Genomic DNA, 24,659 nt, shown 5'->3' on the forward strand with positions numbered 1-24,659 from the left:
GAGCACTTTTTTAATATTACACAGAGCTACTACTTAAATAAAATAAAGAAAAATCTAGTACAAAAGCTTAAATGCAAACTTATCTGAACGATGCGTGTGTCCTTTTAAGAAATGCTAATCGCATCTGTCAGTTTGCTGAATGCTCGCTTTTCAAAGCAAGCTTAGGACTCGGCCTTGAGGTCCAAGTTTGCAGAGTGCGACGTGTTGTTTTAAAACGACCTTCTGTTGTTCACTTGAGCAGTAACAAATTCAGTCTTATGGTTATAATCATTTTATTCTTTAACTTCAGCATAAAAAGCAATTTACAAGCAGAGTATAGTCACAGAGCGTACACACTTAAGCATGAGTTCTTTCTCAAGCTGCTTGAACAAAAGAAAAAGCTTATATTTATTCACTGTTTTCTTATCGAACTGGCATTGCCTAATATGGTAGTCTCTGGTTTACTGCATAGTCCAGAGACACAAGTCTACATTTTCTTCAACATACATCAACAACATTATAAGCATAACCCTTCCAGTCTCTCGACATTCTTATCATAAACATAACATTTATATTCCAACATTTGATTATGAACATATCCAAGGCTGGTTGGTTGCTAAGTGAAATCTCTCTCCATCTCTCTAATGATACCATCCATCTTTTTTTCCCCCTATATTGAATGAACTAAACCTGAACACCTTTCAGAAGCTGACTTATCAGAGTTCCATATATAATTTTTTTTATATAGGTTACGTTACCTCTTTGCAAAGTGTTTTATATCCTTCTTTGTCTTTAATAAGCTTGGCTTCCGCTTAGTGCCCTTGTCTTTCCTTATATTTTCTATATGCCTTATTGATTTCCTTGCACAGCATAACGCAATGACCAGAATCTCAAGTTATCATTTGTGCTATCGCCAATCCCATCTGGAACAATTGAGCTTAAGGATGTAGTTCCACAAAAGAGACTACTTCCCACCATTCATGATTTCTTAATTTCTTAATTGTTATTTGTTTATTCTATTGAAGCATCGGCGAGGTTCTCGTTCTGTAGATTATGGATTTCAAACTGGGGGATAAAGGGGGTACATAATGTCCATTGTGTGAGAGTGCTTGAATTGCCTCATTCTCCAAAACTTCTTTGGTTGGAGGTGGGTCATGGTGTGCTGGCACCAATGTTTTAGCACTGATCTGGGGTTTTTCCAGCTGGAAATGCATAAAATTGGTGTTCCTGTATGCGGCATCTTTTAATCAAAAAGTCATAAAAGTAGCTGTGGTGGTCACGCAGCATATTTCCTTGCTTTTTTAGGCTATATTAATCTGTCTCTCTTCCAAAAGTCTTAGATTTATCTTACAATTGGGTGTTTTTTCATCAATTATGAAGCCACAGGTTGGTGTGGTATGCGTTCGTACTGGGAAAATAGATTAAAGTGTAGGACGATTGATGAACAATAGTGTACATTTAAGGAGATATTTCACAACTCTTAAGAAAAATATATTCCAGTGAGGAGGAAAGGGTGTAAGAGAAAAGATAGCCATCCGTGGCTAACTAAAGAAATAAAGGGTGGTATTCAATTTAAAAACAAGGGCATACAAAGTGACCAAAACTAGTGGGAGGACAGAAGACTGGGAAGCTTTTAAAAGCCAGCAAAGAACGACTAAACAAATGATTAAGAAAGGGAAGATAGACTATGAAAGCAAACTATTGCAAAATATAAAAACAGAAAGCAAGAGTTTCTACAGATATATAAAAAGGAAAAGAGTGGCTAAAGTAAATGTTGGTCTCTTAAAGGACGAGACCGGGGAACTAGTAATGGGGAACATGGAGATGAACAAATATTTTGTATCAGTCTTTAAGGTAGAGGACACTAACAATATTCCAACAGTGGATAGTCAAGGGGCTATAGGGGGAAAGGAACTTATCACAGTCACTAAGGAGGTGAGACTAAAGGCACATAAATCCCCTGGACCTGATGGCTTGCATCCTAGGGTCTTAAGAGAAGTAACGGCAGGGATTGTGGATGCATTAGTTGTAATTACCCAAAATTCCCTGGATTCTGGGGAGGTCCCAGCAGATTGGAAAACTGCAAATGTAACGACCCTATTTAAAAAAGGAGGCAGACAAAAAGCAGGAAACTAGACCAGTTAGCCTAACATCTGTAGTTGAGACAATGTTGGAGTCCCTTATTAAAGAAGCAGTCGCAGGACATTTGGATAAGCAAAATTCGGTAAGACAGAGTCCGCGTGGATTTATGAAGGGGAAGTCATGTTTGACAAATTTGCTGGAGGTGGATAAAGGGGAACCGGTGGATGTGGTGTATTTGGACTTCCAGAAGGCATTTGACACGGTGCCACATAAAAGGTTACTGCACAAGATAAAAGTTCATGGGGTTGGGGGTAATATATTAGCATGGATAGAGGATTGGCTAACTAACAGAGAACAGAGTCGGGATAAATGGTTCATTCTGTGGTTGGTAACTAGTGGGGTGCCGCAGGGATCAGTGCTGGGACCCCAACTATTTACAATCTATATTAACGACTTGGAAGAAGGAACTGAGTGTAACGTAGCCAAGTTTGCTGACGATACTAGGATGGGAGGAAAAGCAATGTGTGAGGAGGACACACACAATCTGTAAAAGGACATAGACAGACTAAGTGAGTGGGCAAAAAATTGGCAGATGGAGTATAATGTTGGAAAGTGTGAGGTCATGCACTTTGGCAGAAAAAAAAATCAAAGAGCAAGTTATTAAATGGAGAAATATTGTAAAGTGCCACAGTACAGCGGGACCTGGGTGTACTTGTGCATGAAACACAAGAGGATAGTTTGCAGGTACAGCAAGTGGTCAGGAAGGCCAATGGTATCTTGGTCTTTATTGCAAAGGGAATAGAGTATAAAAGCAGAGAAGTCTATCTACAGCTATACAAGGTATTGGTGAGGCCACACCTGGAATACTGCGTGCAGTTTTGGTTTCCATATTTACGAAAGAATATATTTGCTTTGGAGGCAGTTCAGAGAAGGTTCACTAGGTTGATTCCGGGAATGAGGGGGTTGACTTATGAGGAAAGGTTGAGTAGGTTGGGCCTCTACTCATTGGAATTCAGAAGAATGAGAGGTGATCTTATTGAAACGTATAAGATTATGAGGGGGCTTGACAAGGTGGATGCAGAGAGGATGTTTCCACGGATGGCGGATAGTAGAACTAGGGGGCATAATCTTAGAATAAGTGGCCACCCATTTAAAACTGAGATGAGGAGTAATTTCTTCTCTGAGGGTTGTAAATCTCTGGAGATTGCTGCCTTAGAGAGCTGTAGAAGTTGGGACGTTGAGTAAATTTAAGACAGAAATAGACAGTTTCTTAAGGGATAAGGGGTTATGGGGAGCGGGTGGGGAAGTGGAGCTGAGTCCATGATCAAATCAGCCATGATCTTATTGAATGGCGGAGCAGGCTCGAGGGGCCGTATGGCCTACTCCTGTTCCTATTTCTCCGCAGAGGAGCTGTTCGGGCCGGGCCCCCGCCGCCGAGGAGCTGTTCGGGGCGGCAAGGGGGCCCCAAGGTCAGACAGCAGCGGGTCCGGATTCCGGAACATTTTACTGATTCCGCACAACCCTGCCACCAATCAGTCCGGATTCCGGAACTTCCGATTTTGGATGCTGTACCTGTACCGTCAAAGTGATTTCCTCATCCCCACCCTCATTTCGGGGTGGGGGGGGGGTGGGGGTCAATAATCCCATTCCCATCTAGTGCATCATATTATAGTCTATATCCGTGGTTCCTTTTGAAACATTTTCTCAGTTGTTCTTGCATAAACAAAGGGATTTGATTACCCTCTATGTTGTCCAGTCCCTTCTGTACAACATTCAGCATAAATGTCGCATGATACCTCTCGTCTTGATTCTGGTCAGCCTCATTGTTTGCCAATAATCTTTTTAATTGCCTTTTTTTTACCACCTCATGTTCCCACATGCTTTCTGTAGCTATTCTGTTTAATCCTGCTAACCTTGCCATGGCTCCTATTACTAGCCATTCTGTCTACCCTCACTTTCTTTGCGATGTAAACTGATTCTCCTTGTGTTCCCCATCTGTCTTAGTTCTGGGTTCCTGTTTTCTATTCTTTACTATCACGTCTTTTACTACTTCTCCTACCATTTTGTCTATTAATTGTCAATCACTCCCTTCACAATCTAATTAATAGTTTCAAGTTCATAAGAACATAAGAAATAGGAGCAAGAATAGGCCATTTGGCCCTTCGAGCCTGCTCCGCCATTTAATAAGATCATGGCTGATCTGATCATGGACTCAGCTCCACTTCCCTGCCCGGTCCCTATAACCCTTTATTCCCTTATTGCTCAAAAATTTGTCTATGTCTACCTTAAATATATTCAATGACCCAACCTCCACAGCTCTCTGGGGCAGAGAATTCCACAGATTTACAACTCAAAGAAGAAATTCCTCCTCTTCTCAGTTTTAAATGGGTGGCCCCTTAAACAGAGACTATGCCCCCTAGTTTTAGTTTCCCCTATGAGTGGAAATATCCTCTCTCCATCCACCTTGTTGAGCCCCCTCATTATCTTATGTTTTTATAACATCACCTCTCATTCTTCTGAACTTCAATGAGTAGAGGCCAACCTACTCAACCTATCTTCATAAGTCAATCCCTCATCTCAGGAATCAACCTAGTGAACCTTCTCTAAACAGCCGGTATGATTTTTAAATGCACATCGTTATATAATACATTTCCTGATTCAATTACTTCTTGTCCATTGACATTTGCTGGATCGGACAGGTAGAGTTTTTTTTGTGAGATGGGATGTCTTTTTTTTGGTCCCACATATGTTTTAGTGTTATGATAATCATCAGCGTTTGTACTTTGCACATCCAATAGTTAACATTACTTATCAACATACTCTCTTTGTTGTCCAGTCCCTTATGTATCACATTCATCACAAATGTCGCATAAAGGCTACGCATGATAACTCTAGTAATGTCTTGATTCTGGTTAGCCTCATTGTTTGCCAATAATCTTTTTAATAGACTCTTCATTACCTCATCGTGTTCATGGGGATTCTGTACAGTGAGAGTGAATGGGAAGGGAGTTTAGTTCATGGGGAATCTAACAGTGAGTGCCAATTCTGTATGGGGGTTCTTTGTAGTGAATGTCAATTTTCCTTGTGTTGCCCATCTGCCTTAGCCCTTGGTTCCTGTTTTCTATTTTTTACTATCACGTCCTTTCTTACTTTAAAATAATCTGCTGTCATTATCTTTTAAGTTTGTGTTGAAGTCTTTTACAGTGTTCTTGAATTACTTTTTGTCCTAGTGTGATGCTAACGTTTTAACTGAATCCGATTCCACACCAATTTAGTGTTTGGAGTCGGGGTGTGTCCCATCCCACTTGGTTTAGGGGAGTCTTCCTGGTCTCCTGCATATGGGACTCTTGATCTTCCCAAGAAGCCTTCCTTGGGGTTCTTTCTCCAATACCACCAAAATAATGCTTTTGAGAGGCTATACCTTGGTTTATCACTGATTTCAAACCTAACCCTTTTGAGGTCTCCTGCTTTCCTCATGGATGTTGCTTCTCACTTGGATCCATGTTTTGTTATGGAACCTACAAGGTATGGTCTTCTTGTCTCCCACCTTCAGCTTTTAGCTGATTTGTATATGACCACGGCCCCCTTGTCCAGACAGAGACGGGCCTCGGCCTCCTTTTTTTTTTTAGCCTCCCTCCAAACTTTCTTTGTTCAGCAGTTAGTGGAGGCATTGAAACTAATAACCATTCTAGCTGTAAGGAAATTCTAACTTGATCAGCATGCTCTACTTTTCATTTTAATCCATCTGACAGGTAGCAGTGTGTTTAACTCTACCCTGATTATTTCAAAGTTGGCTTCTCTATGGAGATTTTTGGGCTTTCAGGCAATCGTATCAAAAGCTCGTGGTTTGTCTGGAGATCCATGCTCATATCCCTCTGCATGGTCATCGATGTCTTGGGTTGTGGCCAGGCTATCAAATGCAGGTTGCTTAGTGTTCAGTTTAGGCAATGACACACACATCTCCAAGAGAAAGCTAATCAATTTACTATTCTTAACTACACTTCCCCGACTTTCATAAGAATATATGTTAATACCAGATTGCACCCAGGTGATTTATGCCAATTCACCTAAGAAGAATGATTTTAGAAAAATTCCCATTTGGTGGCATAATTTTCCTGTTTTCATCTTATATCCTCATTCACTTCCTCTTGTTCAATTTTGCACAGTATCTATCATTTAGTTCATGAGCCCCGGAAGAACTTTACTGTTGAATACAACATTATCATAATATCTTTAAAACATAGATCAAATGTTCCCATTTGGTCCAAGTTTTAACACATTTTGTTTGTTTCATTTTATTTAACCATACCTCTTCTTGGACCATTTATTGTTCTAAAACAACCTGATATATTGTACCCGAGTCCATTTTTTCTTCATTTCGGACAGGTCAGTCCAATTCTATTTCTCCAAAAGCTTTCTTCCAGGAACCACCTTGACTGCTCTCAACCAGCTTATTTTAATCAAAATTTGATTATTCCATTAAACTTCAGTTCAATTTTCCCTTCTCGAGTACTTAAAACAGCAACTCATCTCAACTTTATTTTTTATCAATTTATCTTTATCGATTCCAATTTCAGAAATAAGTAATGCCTAGACTTGATGGTTTACATTAGAGACAGAAGTGCTTACAATTACTTTGGAGATAACTTCCATATCTTCCCCCTCTGAAGCATGCTTTCTCAGGAGATACAAACGACACTGACTGGGTTAGGTCGGAGCCCTTGAAGGGCGAAATCTTGATCTTCCTTGATGCAGTGCTCGATCTCACCCTCCGTAAGCTCCCTGCTGGAGTGGAGCTAATTTACAGAACAAACAGGAATCTGTTTAACTTGCACCACCTCCAGACCAGATCCAAGGTCGTCCCATCCTTGGTCATTGAATTACAGTACGTAGATGACTCTTGTGTCTGCGCACACTTGGAGGCCGAACTCCAAGCCATCATCAACACCTTCACTGAAGCGTACGAGAGCATGGGCCTTGTATTAAACATCCGTAAGACAAAGGTCCTATACCAAACTGCCCCTGCCACACAGCACTGTCCCCTGATTATCAAAATCCACGACGAGGCCTTGGACAACGTGGACCATTTTCCATACCTTGGGAGCTTACTGTCAACAAGGACAGGCATAAACGACAAGACCGTCTTCAGTGTGCCAGTGCAGCCTTCGGTTGCTTGAGGAAGAGAGTGAAGACCAGGACCTCAAACCCGACACCAAGCTCATGGTCTACAGAGCAGTCGTGATACCCGCCCTCCTATATGGTTCAGAGACATGGACTGTGTACAGCAGGCACCTCAAAACACTGGTGAAGTACCACCAATGTTGCCTCCACAAGATCCTGCAAATCCATTGGCAGAATAGGTGCACCAACATCAGTGTTCATCCCCAGCATCGAGGCATTGACTACACTCGATCAGCTCCGTTGGACGGGTCACATCGTCCACATGCCCGACACGAGACTCCCAAAACAAGCGCTCGATTCTGAGCTTCGACAAAGCAAGCGAGCCCCAGGTGGGCAAAGGAAACGCTTCAAGAACACCCTCAAAGCCTCTTTGAAAAAGTGAAGCATCCCCACCGACACCTGGGAATCCCTGGCCCAAGACCGCTCAAAGTGGAGGAAATGCATTTGGGAAGGCGCAGAACACCTCGAGTCTCTTCACTGGGAGCAAGCTGAAGTCAAGCGTAGTCAGCAGAAGGAGCGCATGGCAACCCAAGCATCCGTTCCTTCAACCACCATCTGCCTCACCTGTGACAGAGACTGTTGGTCCCACATTAGACTCATCATTCACCTGAGAGCTCATTTTTAGTGTGGAAGCAAGTCATCATCGACTCCGAGGGACTGCCTAAGAAGAAGGATGTTTAAGAGCCCAAGGGGTTTGTTTTTAATTCATAATTTCCTTCTGTCATTGTGGGGAAATATCTACTTAAATTAAGAAACTTAAATTTAATAATTTCCCATAATTTACTTTCAGCAAATCAAAATTGATTGCTGGGTGAATTCAGAAAACAGCTGTCAACAGAAAGGGTTAACCCCTTTTGTAGGTTTATAAAAAGGCTGAGCGAAACATTGTTAGATGCCATTGCGTCACTTTATGTAAATTTAAGAAAACTTTCTCAAACAAAACGGCATCTTTAATTTTTTTTCCTCAGTCATTGTATCTTTTAAAACTTACACAAAATGTCCTGATGCTATCAGATTCATAAATAAATTGCTTTTCCTTTAGTTCCAATTTTCAAAATGTGAGCCATGAAGGCACAAAAATGTTACCAAATTTTATCTAACTATAATAATTAAAATTCAGTTAAAACCAGCAAAAATCATTATCAGCATCACTTAGCTTTAAATATTCTGTGAACTAATTCTGTTCCATCTTGTGTAACTATAGGATGTATTTCTCTTTTTTTCTCAATGAAAACCTCATGTCCAAAACTAGAGATCTTTTACGCAGAATTTCACTGTGGCCACAATGAAAGTTGGTTTTCACCATTTAATAGGTTAGTTAAACCTCAATAGTTCTAATTTAATTCACACCAATATTTTATTCACTAAACACAATACAGAACAGATAGAATGAAACAAAATAGCACATGCTTACAGTAAATTACATCTTTCTTTTTCTTCAGGTCTTTGACTGTAAAAAAAAATATTGCATATAACTTTTCAGTGAAACATAACTTTTAACACTTACACAAAAGGGAAAAGAGGGCGGAGGCACACTGGCACAAAAAACTTTCACAGGCTTGTTACCCTTCAGATTTTAACAGTAGAAAAGGGACAGAATCTTTCCCTTTCTTCTTTATTCTATCATTGACTACCTTATCCTTTTTTCCTCGAACCAATTTTCAATTTCTGATGTTTGCTACGTAACCTCATTTGGAAAAGCAGTCAATTATAACCAAGACATACTTGTTACCCTTCAGATTTGTCGGACAGTGGTCAAAGTAATCAATCTGCAAGTTTTTCTTTTTATCCTATCTGTTCCCCTTAATATCTTGAAAACTTCAATCAAATCACCCCCACCCCCACTTTTTAAAAACTCCAGAGAATACAACTGTAGTTTGTGTAATTTCTCCTCGTAATTTAACCCTTGAAATCTACGCTGCACTCCCTCCAAGGCCAACAGATCCTTCCTAAAATGTGGTCTAACTGGGGCTTTGTATAGCTGTAGCATAACTTCTACCCCTTTGTATTTTAATCTTCTAGACATAAAGGCCAGCATTCCATTAGCCTTTTTGATTATTTCTGTACATGTCCATGATATTTCAATGATGTATGTACATGGATCCCCCAAGTTTCTTTGGACCTCTACAGTTTCTAGCTTTCCACCATTTAGAAAATCATCTGATCTATCCTTTTTAGGTTCAAAGTAGATGACCTCACATTTGCCTACATAACAATCCATTTGTCACAGTTCTACCCCTTCATTTAATCTGTTAATATCTTTTTGTAATTTATGCTTCCATCTACACTGCTTACATTGCTGCCTATCCTTGTGTCATCGGTAGACTTGCAATAGCAGCGCTTTGTAATTGTTCAAACTGATTTAAAACAATACTGAAAAAACTCTCAACTTAAACTTAAAAAAAAGCCCAATGTTTTGAAAAGTTCAACTTCATTTTCTGCCATGACAACCGTAACTTCAAGTTTGAAGCTTGGACTGAAACTTAACTTTAGTTAAACAAACTTATTTTGGCTTTTCTCAGATTTTCCACACCAATGTTTTTAACTTAAATTGTAGTTGAGTCGTCCATCCCCCCCCCCCAAAAAAAAAATTCTGGGTGCACAATCATACCCAATCAACTATATTCACACTTTTATGCAACTTAGAAATATAATTTCTAATATTTCTTATCTCTGCTCCTCTCAACATTTTTTTGAGTCCATCCCCCTTAATTCCCTAGGGTTTTGATAAGAGTCCCCGTCTGGACTGCTTGAAAACGACACTAATTTCTTATCTCTGGTTCTTTCCCCTTTGGATTTGGCCCCTATTGGAGGTGACCAGTCTCCTATTTTTTCCTTCCCTTGATCCCTGCACTGGGTTATGAACTCAAAGTGCCAAAATTGATATGTCCTGGTCACGAGCCAAGAAACATTCACGTGCACTGTTGGAAACTTTTTCCCTTTCTTTAAAATGAAAACAAAGCATGCTGAAGCCACTTATCCTATTTCTTTCTCACAGCAATCCTATTTCTTTAACTTTGGCTGTGGGTTTTGTAAACGTCTTTCTTCTTACATTGTAGTTGAGTTTTTTAACCCATGTTACACATCAAGTCTTCAACCCAGGCTTTTTATTAGCTGCTATTTACGCCATAAACTTCTCGGGCAATTTCGCACCTGGAGGTAAAGGCAGCCTGCATCCTTGTCTGTCTGTGGCTGCTGTAGCAATTGAACTTTAGTTCGTAACTGAGTTGGGTCTTCTATTCCCTCATATTTGGACAATTGGCCACTGAATTTGGCACAATTCTGAAAGGATCAGATCTCGACTTATTTCTTTATCTTCATATTCATATACTACTTGATTATCCCTGTTTGTCGCCCCCTCCTGTGTGTAGGTTTTTGGTAATTATGGGGGCCATCTTAACAGATCTGTGTACCCCGAGCTGTGTCCTCTTTTAGACTGGGTATAATTGTCGACACACCCTGAATTATGACTGATACTAGAAGTATCACTTCCACTCTGCTTGGCATAAGAGACCTCCACCTTCAGTGGTCTTCTGAACTGTGGGGGTGCTGTTTGGAGTACTGGATCATCCTAGTCATCAGTACTGGATTCTTCCTCAGAAATGCCACTCTAACTTTTAATTATTTAATCTTGTTCTTGTCCTCTGCTGTTCCCCGTCTCTCTTTCCATTGCCTTACCATCACTCTTTCCTTGTTTTCCTGTGACAAATTCCGCATTACTCGATAAGATATTTTGGTATCATCAAATTTTCCCTGTACCTTAACTATTGTTTCTGAAGAACTCCGCAGCTGGACGCACAATTGGTGCATCTCCAACTGTTGGTAGTTAATCTATTCTGCCTGTACAGCACCCAATTCGTTTTTCAATCTCTCTACTTCTGCCTGTAGAGTCTGAGCCTGGCTATTCTATTTAATGGTTTTCTCATTCACATTATTTATTATCTGCACCATTGCCATTATGCAATTGGCCTTTCTTTCTTTAATTTACATTTTGATTATCACACATTGAGAAACATTATAATTTGCACTCTTTCACTGCCTGGTTTCTCCGTGATACTGGTCGTTTTGGGCGAGAACCGAATTGGTGAAAAATTCCACAGCTGAGGCACGCTGGCAGTTTTGAAGTTTTGAAGTACCGCTGGGGAGCGGACCGCTGGCGTGCAACGTCCACAGATCACCTTTGGCTGAGCAGGGACCCGTAGGTAAGTATATATAAAAAAAATTTTAACATTTAAACGCCCACGAGGATCAGCAAAACTGGGCGGTAGGTAAGTAGGGTTAGGGTTATTTTCAAAATCTGTTGGTGATTTAATTTAAAATTTAAAAGTGTCTTTGGAATGTTTTTTGGATTTTTTAGTTAGGTTTTTTAAAAATGTATTTTATTTCTTTGGTGTTAAGCCCAACCCGTAGCCTCGGTGTAAATTTTTACCGATTTTTTTTTTTTACATTTTTCGTCCATTTTCTTTAGACACCACCCAATCTAGCCGAAATTGCACTTTTCCGTCCAGATTGGAGGTGCAAGGCCCATATTTTTCGCTGGGTGGATTTAAAAAAAAAAAATTTTCGGGAAGTTTTCGCCAGCGATAATCTTCCCAGCCTTAGCAGTTTTTTGGGCAGCAATTGGGCGCTGGCAGGCTTTGGGGAAATTTTAGCCCATTGGCACTAAAAATTTTAGTCAGCAAAGGTTTTTTCTTATCTAACCAGATGGTACAGTGTGCTGTGGAAAATATCTATTTGCATCATCATTGTCATGCTTTATTCACTTCTTTCCAAATGGTGCAGATTGGCTTTTCAATGCCTCTGATGAATACACACGTGCACGTGGCCATTTGCGTATTTTATGTTCGACTTATTGGTCAGTGGCAAAGCAGTGGCATTGGCCGCTGGTTCCGAAGTAAGGTTCCCACAAAGATCTTGCGATCTCTGTCGTGAAAAGTTGGCTTTTCCAACATTCAGTTAAGATCAGTGCAAGTTAATGGTGAATCCCTAATGAGCTGCTGTGGTGTCAACAAGCTGTCTAAGCAGTCAATCCCAATAAAGAATTCTCACAGACCGGGAACACGGAAGTGAATAAGCTCCTTTTATTCTAACTTTTTTTTAAATGTTAGAGATTGGGGCTCTCTCATAGGGAAAAGGTAAATCTGAAATAAAGGTGAAAAAACTTTAATTTAAGTTTCTTAAATTATTTTATTAAAATGGATAAATTTGACACTCCACAAAATTAAACTTAGTTTTTCAGGGCCATAACATTTGTTTAGCAGTCAATACACTGTTAAAACCCAGTTACACCTAATCTAAAAGGATCTAACTTTTAATGGGGTATTTAGCAGCAAAATGACCATGAAAGTTTCACCGATTTCACTGATTGCTGGCTGTGTGGTGGTTTGGGTGGGCGGGGGGAGAGCAGTGAATGACCACAACTTCAGGATTTCTACGTTCGGATGCGCATACACTAAACCCTAATGTTGCGGTCAGTTTCAACAAGATTCGTTGTTCGTTTGCTGTTATTACCCATTGCAAATTCCAGGCCATTATGATCATTTGCTTAACATACCACTTGTAAGGGGGCGGGGAGGAGGAAGGGAGAATTTGAATAAAATTGTGAATTTCTGGGCTCTTAAATTAATAACATTTAAAAATTTATGCGTACTTTTTTTTCACTTACAGAATATGTGTTAGTGGATATCCAAGGAAGTTGCAGAAAATACACACAGTCAATAACCGAATACCTGTATCTCCTGAGTTTATGGTGCATATGTTAACAGCTGTTTATTATGCTATGTAAGTATAGCTACTGTATTAAATCTTTTATATGTTATGAGCTGCTTAAGATTCTTTTTGATATAGAATAGGCTCTTGATTGAATAGTTGGCTACCTGCAGGAGATGTGTATGAAATGTCCACAGAGCCTGAACATTTATTCAAGAGATGGCATACTTTGTCCACGTACCATATTAAAGTTTATTCCAGTGGTCTTTTTTGGATCTCTTCAACACTGCAAACAGACCAGGAGTTCAGGTGCTCTCATTCAGAATCTTCACATTAAGATGTGCCATAAAAGTGCTTTTCTCTTGTCAGTACAGGTGCAACGCCCCGAATCCGGAATTGCCCGAAAACCGGACATTTTGCTCATAGCTGATGGAATTGTCTGAAAACCAGACATTTTTGAGGCAAAATACGGCACGGAGTCTGTCGAGGATTCCAAATTTCAGACAAGAAAATTAAGTATGAAATCTGGAATCCTTGACCGAATCCGTGCCGGATTTTGGGTTTTGCCAGATTTCAGACCTTGCCTCTCAAAACCCGGCATGGATTCGGTTGAGGATTCCAGATTTCAAACTATTGATTTTCTTGTCTGAAATGTGGAAAAAATAAAAACTGGCACGGATTTGGTCCTGAGGATTCCGGACATTGTACCTGTATTTGAACAATTATATTATGTACATATTAATATCTGTTACAATGTAGTTAAACAGAATACAGTTGTACACCTCCAGTCCGGCACCCTTGGGACCTGACTGGTGTTGGAATAGAGAATTTCCTGAACCATGGGAGGCCTCGCTTACTGGTACTGGTGGATAGCGCCCGGGCTCCTGTGTGAGTGCCTGCCACAGCAGCACCTGCGCACACACTCACTAACTGACAGACATTCCCAGCCGATCACCAAACACAGACTGATCAGCCATTGCAGCCAGTCGGAACTTTAAAAAAAATAAACGCTCCTCTCCCGCAGGCCGAACCATGGATGTTTCCGGATGAAAGAGTCCCAGACTAGAGAGGTACAACCTGTAGTTGTTTTGACATTGCATACCGTTTCAGCTTAAAATTTATTTCATGGTTTCCTCAGGTATAATGGAGAAGGGGACTTGGCCTGCCAAGCATTGGATGATGTGTTGTATAGAGCACAGTTGGAGATGTTTCCAGAACCTTTGCTGGTGGGTAGTCATCTGACGCTTTCTGCTTAAATGAGTGACATGATGTGTAATGATTGGAAAAAGGACGAGAACATTGTTTTGAAAAAAGTGCATTTGTTATTGCAGTTTGCAGTTGCTGTATTCTATGACTTTTTCATAGATACTGTTTTTTTTCAATTTTCTTATGCAAAGATTATTGCCAATACAAGACTTTCTTCAATTACAAGATGTGATAGGTGAAGGCATCTCAACTATGCATGGTTCTATAAAGAATTACCAGGGTGTATGGTCTCTGTTTCCCATCAACAATAGGCTATCCACACTGTATGAAGAACAAGAAGTCTTTCCAGTGTCCTAGCCAATATTTCTCAACTAACACCACCAATAATAGATTAATTGATCTTATTACTATTTATTGGACATTAGTGTGTATTAAGAAAAAAGCTGTCATGTTCATCTCCAAAGCAACAGTGCTTCAAAGTAATTCCATGTATGTAAAGTGCTTTGAAAGTCATGAGAGATATGGTGGTGCATGAATGTACATTTGTTACTAGACCTTCTAATAAAATCTGTGGAGGAAGATTGTGGCCGTTCCGGCCAAGCTATATTCATTAGTGTTGGGTCCCACTGAGAACACGTTTAACTAACACCAAAATGGCACACAGTTTCAAGATAGAAAAACCCAGGGAACCCCAATAATTTAGTAATTTTTAAATTATGTTCTTTATAGAATCAGAAATTTACAGCATGGAAGGAGGCCATTTTGGCCCAATGTGTTCGCGCCGGCCGACCAAGAATTATCCAGCCTAATCCCACTTTCCAGCTCTTGGTCCACAGCCCTGTAGGTTACGGCATTTTACGTGCACATCCAAGTATTTTTTAAATGTGGTGAGGCTTTCTGCCGCTACCACTCTTTCTGGCAGTGAGTTCCAAACCCCCACCACCCTCTGGGTAAAGAACTTTTCCCTCATGCTCCTATATCTCCCCCAATTACTTTAAATCTATGCCTCCTGGTTGTTGACCCCTCTGTCAAGGGAAACTGGTCCTTCCTATCCACTCTATCCAGGCACTTCATAATTTTATACACCTCAGTAAGGTCTCCCCTCAGCCTCCTCTGTTCCAAAGAAAACAGACCCAGCATCTCCAATCTTTCCTCCTAGCCAAAATTCTTCAGTCCAGGCAACATTCTTGTAAATCTCCTCTGCACCCTTTCCAATGCAATCACATCTTTCCTGTAATGTGGTGACCAGAACTGTGCACAGTACTCCAGCTATGGCCTAACCAGTGTTTTATACTGTTCAAGCATAACCTCCTTGCTCTTGTATTGCACACCTCGACTAATAAAGACAAGTATTCCATATGCCTTCTTAACCACCTTATCTCCCTGGCCTGCTACCTTCAGGGATCTGTGGACCTGCACCCTAAGGTCCCTTTGTTCCTCTACACTTTTCAGTGTCCTACCATTTAATGTGTATTCCCTTACCTTGTTAGACCTCCTCAAATGCATTACCTCACACTTATCTGGATTGAATTCCATTTGCCACTATTCCGTCAACCTGACCAGTACATTGATATCGTCCTGCAGTCCGCAGCTTTCTTATTAATTATCAACCACACAACTTATTTGAGTGTCATCTGCAAACTTCTTGCACCCCCAACATTCAAGTCCAAGTCATTGATATATAGCACAAAAAGCACTGAGCCCTGTGGAACCCCACTGGATACAGCCTTCCAGTAACAAACATCCATCAACCATTATCCTTTGCTTCCTGCCTCTGAGCAAATTTTTCTTTAGCAACTTACAGCTCTAGATTTATAGCAAGATGAAGCAAGTCTTATACAATAGCTATGGTGAACTGCATGAACTAGGTTTCAAAAGCTGGCCAATTTTCTTTCGGTAAAGCCTTTGCCAGGATCTGTTAGTTTAATGGTGTGATGCAAGTTAAGAAACTGTCTCCATGTCAAAAATCAGGTTCTCTTCGAGAGTCACCTGTCTTTTCATAGGTCAAAGAGCTTCATATTAATTACTTCATTGTATAATATAAGCTCTTGACTTGAATTTGTTGTCTGCTACTTACTGCAACAGTCGGCATCTTGGCCATGCATTTGTGGTCTGTCTTTGTGCCAAGTTAATTTGACCTGACCTGATCTTGACCAATAATGGCCTCTTTAGTGAACAGATGAAGGAAAAAGTAGAGAAACTTAACAAAAAGCACAAACAGAACCTCAAAACTGATGTGCCTGATGTATTTTTTATTAGCACAGCTGACAAATCAGGGCAGCTTTGGACAAACTAAGCTTACAATATTAAAGTTGCTCTTTAGTGTCCAGGTTCTATCCCATTGATCTTGGGATATATCCAGTATCTCCCAAATCTAGGTTTGAAATCAAGCTCTCTACATCTGCACATACATAAATTATAATACTTGCATTTACATAAGAACATAATACCTGATCACAATTTCAGTATTTCTCGAAGCACTTCCATAATCAATTACTTTCTGGAGTGCAGTAATTGTTAAGTAAGAAAACAGGGCATCTATTCTGTGCTAACAGCAGTTCATAAACAGCGGTGAGTTGAATGATCAGTTTTTGAAATTGGCTGAGGAAGGAATATTGGCCAGGACATGATGAGTACACCTCGTTCTTCTTTGAATTGTTCCATGGGATCGGTAACATATATCTGAGCCACTGCAACATGCAAATTGAATCAGTTCCTGTTAAATTTAACTTAGTCTTTTACAAGTCATGTTAACTTTGCTTTTGAACCAAAATATTGTGTAAATTCTCCAAAATCTGCTTCTATTTCTCCTCCCTCGCCCCTTCGCACAATACAGAATTAGAGCACACACTCACTTTGTGAATGTTATGATTCTTAGTTACGCTTTTATTCACTGCTCAAGGCAGGTTTTTAAAACCAAGCAGGTATTTGTATTCTAATGACAATTTTTGACCAGCGCTGGGCTATAGAATATTGAGATTCTCCAATTTTTGTAGAGATCTCAGGACAGAGAAGTTGAGGAAATATCTGTAAACCGTCTCCTCTTCCACAGGAAGGATAGATGATCAAAATGGAATGTCTCAAACTTATTTGAATTGTACACTTCACTGTTGCTATCTAGCAGGAGAAAACTTTCATAAAAGATTGGGCATTCAGCTTAATTGATGGCTGTATCTTGGGGCAATAAAAAATGGATTAAAATGCATCAATTTATACATTAATGAAAAATGCTTCTCAGTAACTCCTTACTTTGATAGTCATCTTTCAGTTATTCCAAAACTTTCTCCCATGTGTTCCATTAGCACTGAATCAAGATCCTTTTGTTTTCTGAAAGTGCAGATCAAGATCTTTTTAGGCTCATTTTAATTCCTAAAATGGAAGCATCATCTTCGTAATGGAACGGGAATGTAATCCAGAGCTTGGACAACATAGATGTAAACAGATAAGTTTACATAAAATTTACATGGAATTTAAGTTCCATGAACAAAATTAACACAACTCAAATTATACTGAAGGTATTTCCTCCCTCAACGTACTGGATGTGAGACCTGACATCAGAACATGAGAAATAGGAGCATTAGTAGGCCATTCGGCCCCTCGAGCCTGCTTCACCATTCAATAAGATTATGGCTGATCTTCTACCTCAACTCCACTTTCCTGCACTATCCCCTTATTCCCTTAATATCCAAAAATTTATCTAACTCTGTCATGAATATACTCAACGACTGAGCATCCACAGCCCTCTGATTCACAACCTTCTGGGTGAAGAAATTTCTCCTTATCTCAGTCCAAATTGTCCTACCCTTTATTCTGAGGCTGTGACCCCTGGTTCTAGACTCCACAGCTAGGGGAAACATCCTCCCTGCATCTACCCTGTCAAGCCCTGTAAGAATTTTGTATGTTTCAATGAGATCACTTTTCATTCTTCTAAACTCTAGACAATATAAGCCTAGTCGACTCAATCTCTCCTCATAGGACAATACCCCCACCCAGGAATCAGTCTGGTGAACCTTTGTTGCACTCTCTCAATGGCAGGTACAACCTTCCTTGGGTAAGGAGACCAAAACTGTACACAATACTCCAGGTGTAGTCTCACCAAGGCCCGATATAATTCCAGTCAGACATCTTTACTCTTATACTCAAATCCTCTTGTAACAAAGACCAACATACTATTTGCTTTCTTAATTGCTTGTTGTACCTGCATGTTATCTTGCAGTGATTTGTGTACACCCAGGTCCCTCTGAACACCAACATTTCCCAATCACTCACTGTTCATAAAAGAAAAAAATATATATATACTTTTCTATTTTTCCTACCAAAGTGGATAATTTCACATTTCTCCATTATATTCCATTTGCCATGTTCTTGCCCACTCACTTAGCCTGTCTATCCCCATGAAGCCTCTTTACATCCTCCTCAACACTTACATTCCCACCTAGCTTTGTATCATCAGCAAACTTGTATATATTACATATGGTCCCCTCATCCAAATCATTGATATAGATTGTGAATAGCTGAAGCCCAAGCACTAATCCTCGTGGTGCTCCACTAGTTAGTCTGCCAACCCAAAAATGACCCGTTTATTCCTACTGTTTTCTGTCTGTTAACCAATTCTCAATCCATGTTAGTAGATTGCCCCCAATCCCATGAGCCCTAATTTTGTTTAATATCATTAAAGGCAGTACCTCAAAATGAGGATGACTTGCTTCCGCCAAAAAGGGATAAGTTCACAGGTGTTTCGGTGAAGGACCTAATATTCCAGATCCCAAACTACATCCTGAAGGGTGGAAGATGCCTGTGCGTGGATTTTTTTAACGTGTGATGACCGTTGCACACCAGCCACCACACGGGCTTGACAGAGCTAGGTCTTGGTCCAGTGACAAGGGTTATCCAAGACGACTGGAGAACTGCTCTGCTGCACGGACCTAGTGCGCAAACATATCGCAGTGTGGGCTGGCCCGTGCAGCCCCTGGGCCCTGGCCCCGAACTCGCGCCTCTCCTCAGCCCTGATCACGTCCCTCTACAGTATCTTGCCGTTCCTTTGCCTCGATCTCGACGCTCCTGCTGTATCTGCCAATCTTGTACCTTTAATAATAACCTCTTGTGTGGCACCTTATCGAATGCCTTCTGAAAATCCAAATACACCACATCCACTGGTCCCACCTTATCTATTCGACTAGTTACAACCTCAAAACTCAAAACGATTTGTCAAACATGTTTTCCCTTTCATGAATCCGTGTTGACTCTGCCCAATCCTATTAGTATTTTCTAAGTGCCCTGTTACCATGCCCATTATAGATTCTAGCATTTTCCCTACTACTGATGGTCAGGTTAACTGGTCTGTCGTTCCCCGTTTTCTCTCACCCTCCTTAAATAATGGTCGTTGGGAAAATGCTGGACTCTGTTATTAAGGAAGCAGTAACAGGACACTTGGAAAAGCATATTTCAATCAAGCAGTCAGCATGGTTTTATGAAAGGGAAATTATGTTTGACAAATTTGCTGGAGTTCTTTGAGGATGTAACGAGCAGGATAGATAAGGGGGAACCAGTGGATGTGGTATTTGGATTTCCAGAAGGCATTCGATAAGGTGCCGCAAAAAAGGTAACTGCACAAGATAAAAGTTCATTGCGTTGGGGATAATAAATTAGCATGGATAGAGGATTGGCTAACAAACAGAAAACAGAGTCGGGATAAATGGGTTATTTTCTGGTTGGCAAATAGTGACTAGTGGGGTGTCGCAGGGATCGGTGCTGGGCCCTCAACTATTTACAATCTATATTAATGACTTGGATGAAGAGACTGAATGTAATGTAGCCAAGTTTGCTGATGATAGAAAAATGAGTGGGAAAGCAAATTGTGAGGATTACACAAAAAATCTGCAAAGGGATATAGACAGGCTAAGTGAATGGGCAAAAATTTGGCAGATGGAGTATAATGTGGGAAAATGTGAGGTTATCCACTTTGGCAGAAAAAAATAGAAAAGCAAATTATAATTTAAGCGGAGAAAAATTGGAAAGTACTGCAGTAGAGAGGGACCTGGGGGGGGGGTGGGGTCCTTGTGCATGAAACACAAAAAGTTAGTTTGCAGGTACAGCAAGTAATCAGGAAGGCAAATGGAATGTTGGCCTTTATTGTAAGGGGGATAGCATATAAAAGCAGAGAAGTCCTGCTACAACTGTACAGGGTATTGGTGAGGCCACACCTAGAGTACTGCGTACAGTTTTGGTCTCTATATTTAAGGAAGTATATACTTGCATTGGAGGCTGTTCAGAGAAGGTTCACTAGGTTGATTCCGGAGATGACGAGGTTGACTGACGAAAATAGGTTGGACCTATATTGGCGTTTAGAAGAATGAGAAGTAATCTTATCAAAACATATAAGATAATGAGGGGGCTCGACAAGGTAGATGCAGAGAGGATATTTCCACTCATAGCGGAAACTAAAGCTAGGGGACATAGTCTCAGAATAAAAGGCCGCCCATTTAAAACTGAGATGAGCAGGAATTTGGTCTGAGTTGTAAATCTATGAAATTTTCTACCCCAGATAGCTGAGGAGGCTGGATCGTTGAATATATTTAAGGCGGAGTTACAGATTTTTTGGAGATAGGCAGATTTTGTGAGCGATAAGGGAATAAAGGGTTATGGAGAGCGGGCAGGGAAGTGGAGCTGAGGCCATGATCAGATTAGCCCCATGATCTTATTAAATGGTGGGCTCAAGGGGCTAGGTGGCCTAATCCTGCTCCGATTTCTTATGTTCTTATGGTGTTACATTTGCTATCTTCCAATCTGCTGGAATTGTTCTCGATACTTGCAATTTTGGAAGATGACAACCAGTGCATCCATTGTCTCTATAGTCACCTCTTTCAAAACTCTAGGATGTAGGCCATCAGGTCCAGGGGATTTATTAGCTTTCAGTCCCATTAATTTCTCCAGTACTATTTTTTTAGTAATACTAATTTCTCTCATTTCCTCATTCTCATTCGACCCTCGGTTCTCCACTATTTCCGGAAGATTTTTTGCGTCTTCTGTAAAGACAGACAAAATATTTGTTTAATTTCTGTGCAATTTCCGTATTCCCCGTTATAATTTCTCCTGTCTCAGCCTGGAAGGGACCCACATTTACTTTTACTAATCTTTTCCTTTTTACATACCTATAAGAAGCTTTTACAGTCTGCTTTTATGTCTCTTGCTAGTTTACTCATGTTCTATATTCCCTTTATCAATTTCTTGGTCTTCCTTTGCTGAATTCTAAAATCATCCCAATCCTCAGGCTTACTGCTCTTTTTGGCAACATTATAAACCTCTTCCTTTGATCTTATACTATCTTTAACTTCTGTTAGCCATGGTTGGACCACTTTCCTGTGGGGTTTTTGTGCCTTAAAGGAATGTATGTTGTAAATTATGTATTAATTCTTTAAATGCTAGCCATTGCTCGACTATCATCATACCTTTCCCAATAAAAGCAGTTAAAAAATGTGTAAATTGCACTTTTTTTTCAATAAAAATGCATAATGTTAATAGCTGGTTAAGAACACAATTGTAGTTTATACAAGTGAGTTTATAAATTCTGTTTTGGAAGACAGTGGTTCCTGATTGCTGAAACCATAAAATAATATTTTGTAGAGAAAAAAACAACTTGTAACGTAAGAAAGCGCAGCAGTAGTTTGCGCACAGCAAGGCCCCAAAAATAGCTATGAGATAAATGGCCAGATGTTGGTTGAGGGAAGGATGTTGGCCAGGGTATCAGAAAGCTACTCTGCTTTTCTGTAAATATTGCCCTAAGATCTTTTATGTCTACTGAAGCAGGCAGGCAGGGCCTCAGTTTAATATCTCATTTGAAAAATGGTATCTTCAACATTGCAGCACTCCCTCAGTACTGCACTGAAGTGTCAGCCTAGATTCTGTGCTGAAGCGGGGACTGAACCCCCCCAACCTTCTGAATTGGATGAGAGTACTACCACTGAACCAAGACTGATACCTTAAAACAAAGCAACTCATCTAAGACAGATAGTTATAGATTATATTCTAGTGTTTTGCTTGAGCACCTTTGGAGTATTTATGTTGAATCTTTCTTCAAAATGTTTAAGTAAATTAGGCAGATTGTTCATAATCTGTGGAAGAAACTGTATAGTGATAATTGTAGAGCTGTGTTTACTGTAGGATGAGTTCACAGGTGTTTCAATGAAGGACCTAACATTCCAGGTCCCAAACTACATCCTCAAGGGTGGAAGATGCCTGTGCGTGGATTTGTTTAACATGTGGTGACCGTTGCACACCAGCCACCACACGGGCTTGACAGAGCTAGGTCTTGGTCCAGTAGCAAGGGTTAACCAAGACGACTGGAGACCAGCTCTGCTGCAAGGACCAGCAAGTCATCCTCGATATGAGGGACTGCCTATGATGAGGATGATGATGAGTTCATGTAACAGATTTATTTTCTGTGGGAGTTTGTGGCATATTCTTTACTCTCTCCCTTCCCTTCCCCCCACCCAGGCAATCCAATTTGTTTTGGGCACTGCTTTTTTTCAACATTTTCCAGTAGCTCTTATTTATATGTGAATGTTTGAGTAAATGTGTAGCATTTCATGTAAGAAAATATACCCCAATAGACTGGAATGAGAACTGAGATAGTAAATCGTACTATTATTAATAAACTAGTATACTTGTATTTTTTTCTTGCTATACCACTATACTTTGTTGAGTCTAATAGTTACAGTTAGCGATAACTAGTACCGTATTTTCCCGTTTGAAATTTTAACATAGACATTGACCCATTTATTTTAAACTAGTTAAGATCTCAATTAAAAGAACAAAAAAAAACATTGAATGTTGTATTCGTCTGTTAGTGTCACCAACAGTAACTTTTAAGTTTTTATCTCCAAATGAATCACTGGTCATAGGCAGTCCCTCAGAATCGAGGAAGACTTGTTTCCACTCTAAAAATAAGTCCTTAGGTGGCTGAACAGTCCAATACGAGGACCATAATCCCCGTCACAGGTGGGACAGATAGTCGTTGAGGGAAAGGGTGGGTGGGACAGGTTTGCCGCACGCTCTTTTCGTTGCCTGTGCTTGATTTCTGCATGCGCTCAGTGATGAGACTCAAGGTGCTCAGCTTCCTCCCGGATGCACTTCCTCCACTTAGGGCGGTCTTTGGCCAGGGACTCCCAGGTGTCAGTGGGGATGTTGCACTTTATCAGGGAAGCTTTGAGGGTGTCCTTGTAATGTTTCCTCTGCCCATCTTTGACTTGTTTGTCGTGAAGGAGTTCCGAGTAAAGCGCTTGCTTTGGGAGTCTCGTGTCTGGCAATCGAACAATGTGGCCTGCCCAGTGGAGCTGATCAAGTGTGGTCAGTGCTTCAGTGCTGGGGAAGTTGGCCTGGTCGAGGACGCTAATGGTGTGTCTGTCCTCCAAAAGGATTTGTAGGATTGTGCGGAGACATCATTGGTGGTATTTCTCCAGCGACTTGAGGTGTCTACTGTACATGGTCCATGTCTCTGAGCCATACAGGAGGGCGGGTATTACTGCAGCCCTGTAGACCATGAGCTTGGTGACAGTTTTGAGGGCCTGGTCTTCAAATACTCTTTTCCTCAGGCGGCCGAAGGCTGCACTGGCGCACTGGAGGCGGTGTTGAATCTCGTCGTCAATGTCTGCTCTTGTTGATAAGAGGCTCCCGAGGTATAGGAAATGGTCCACGTTGTCCAGGGCCGCGCTGTGGATCTTGATGACTGGGGGAGCAGTGATGTGCAGTGGGGACAGGCTGGTGGAGGATCTTTGTCTTACGGATGTTTAGCGTATGGCCCATGCTTTCGTATGCCTCAGTAAATACGTTGACTATGACTTGGGAGTTCAGTCTCTGTGCGCAGGCGCAGGCGTCGTCCGCGTACTGTAGCTCGACGACAGAGGTTGGGGTGGTCTTGGACCTGGCCTGGAGATGGCGCAGGTTGAACAGGTTCCCACTGGTTCTGTAATTTAGTTCCACTCCAGCGGGGAGCTTGTTGACTGTGAGGTGGAGCATGACGGTGAGGAAGATTGAGAAGAGGGTTGGGGCGATGACACAGCCCTGCTTGACCCCGGTATGGACGTGGATTGGGTCTGTAATGGATCACGGTCTGCACGTTGTCGTGGAGCAGGCGGAGGATGGTGACGAACATTTGGGGGCATCTGAAACAGAGAAGGATGCTCCATAGACCCTCACGGTTGACCGTGTCAAAGGCCTTTTTAAGGTCGAAGGCGGCCATGTATAAGGGCTAGTGCTGTTCCCTGCATTTTTCCTGCAGCTGACATGCTGTAAAAATCATGTCCGTTGTGCCCCATAGGGGACAAAATTCGTACTGTGACTCCGGGAAGAGCTCGTCAGCCACAGGAAGAAGACGGTTGAGGAGGACTCTAGCGACGACTTTCCCAGTGGCTGATAGCAGGGAGATTCCTCTGTAGTTTGCGCAGTCGGACTTGTCCCCTTTTTTAATGATGGTCACGATTACTGCATCTCTAAGATCTCCCGGC

General features: G+C 41.0%; 1 protein-coding gene across 2 annotated transcripts in view; it reads left to right on the forward strand.

Moving 5' to 3' along the window:
- Positions 1-24,659, forward strand: part of hycc1 (hyccin PI4KA lipid kinase complex subunit 1) — a 103,555-nt gene that overhangs the window by 50,819 nt on the left and 28,077 nt on the right. For both annotated transcript variants that reach the window (XM_070880966.1, XM_070880967.1), the window contains exons 8-9: positions 12,910-13,023; positions 14,090-14,177. In XM_070880966.1, the coding sequence (XP_070737067.1) occupies positions 12,910-13,023; positions 14,090-14,177 (202 nt within the window). The remainder of the gene's footprint in view (positions 1-12,909; positions 13,024-14,089; positions 14,178-24,659) is intronic.

Source organism: Pristiophorus japonicus, chromosome 5 (genome assembly GCF_044704955.1).
Source record: "Pristiophorus japonicus isolate sPriJap1 chromosome 5, sPriJap1.hap1, whole genome shotgun sequence".
Classification (NCBI taxonomy): Eukaryota; Metazoa; Chordata; class Chondrichthyes; family Pristiophoridae; genus Pristiophorus; species Pristiophorus japonicus.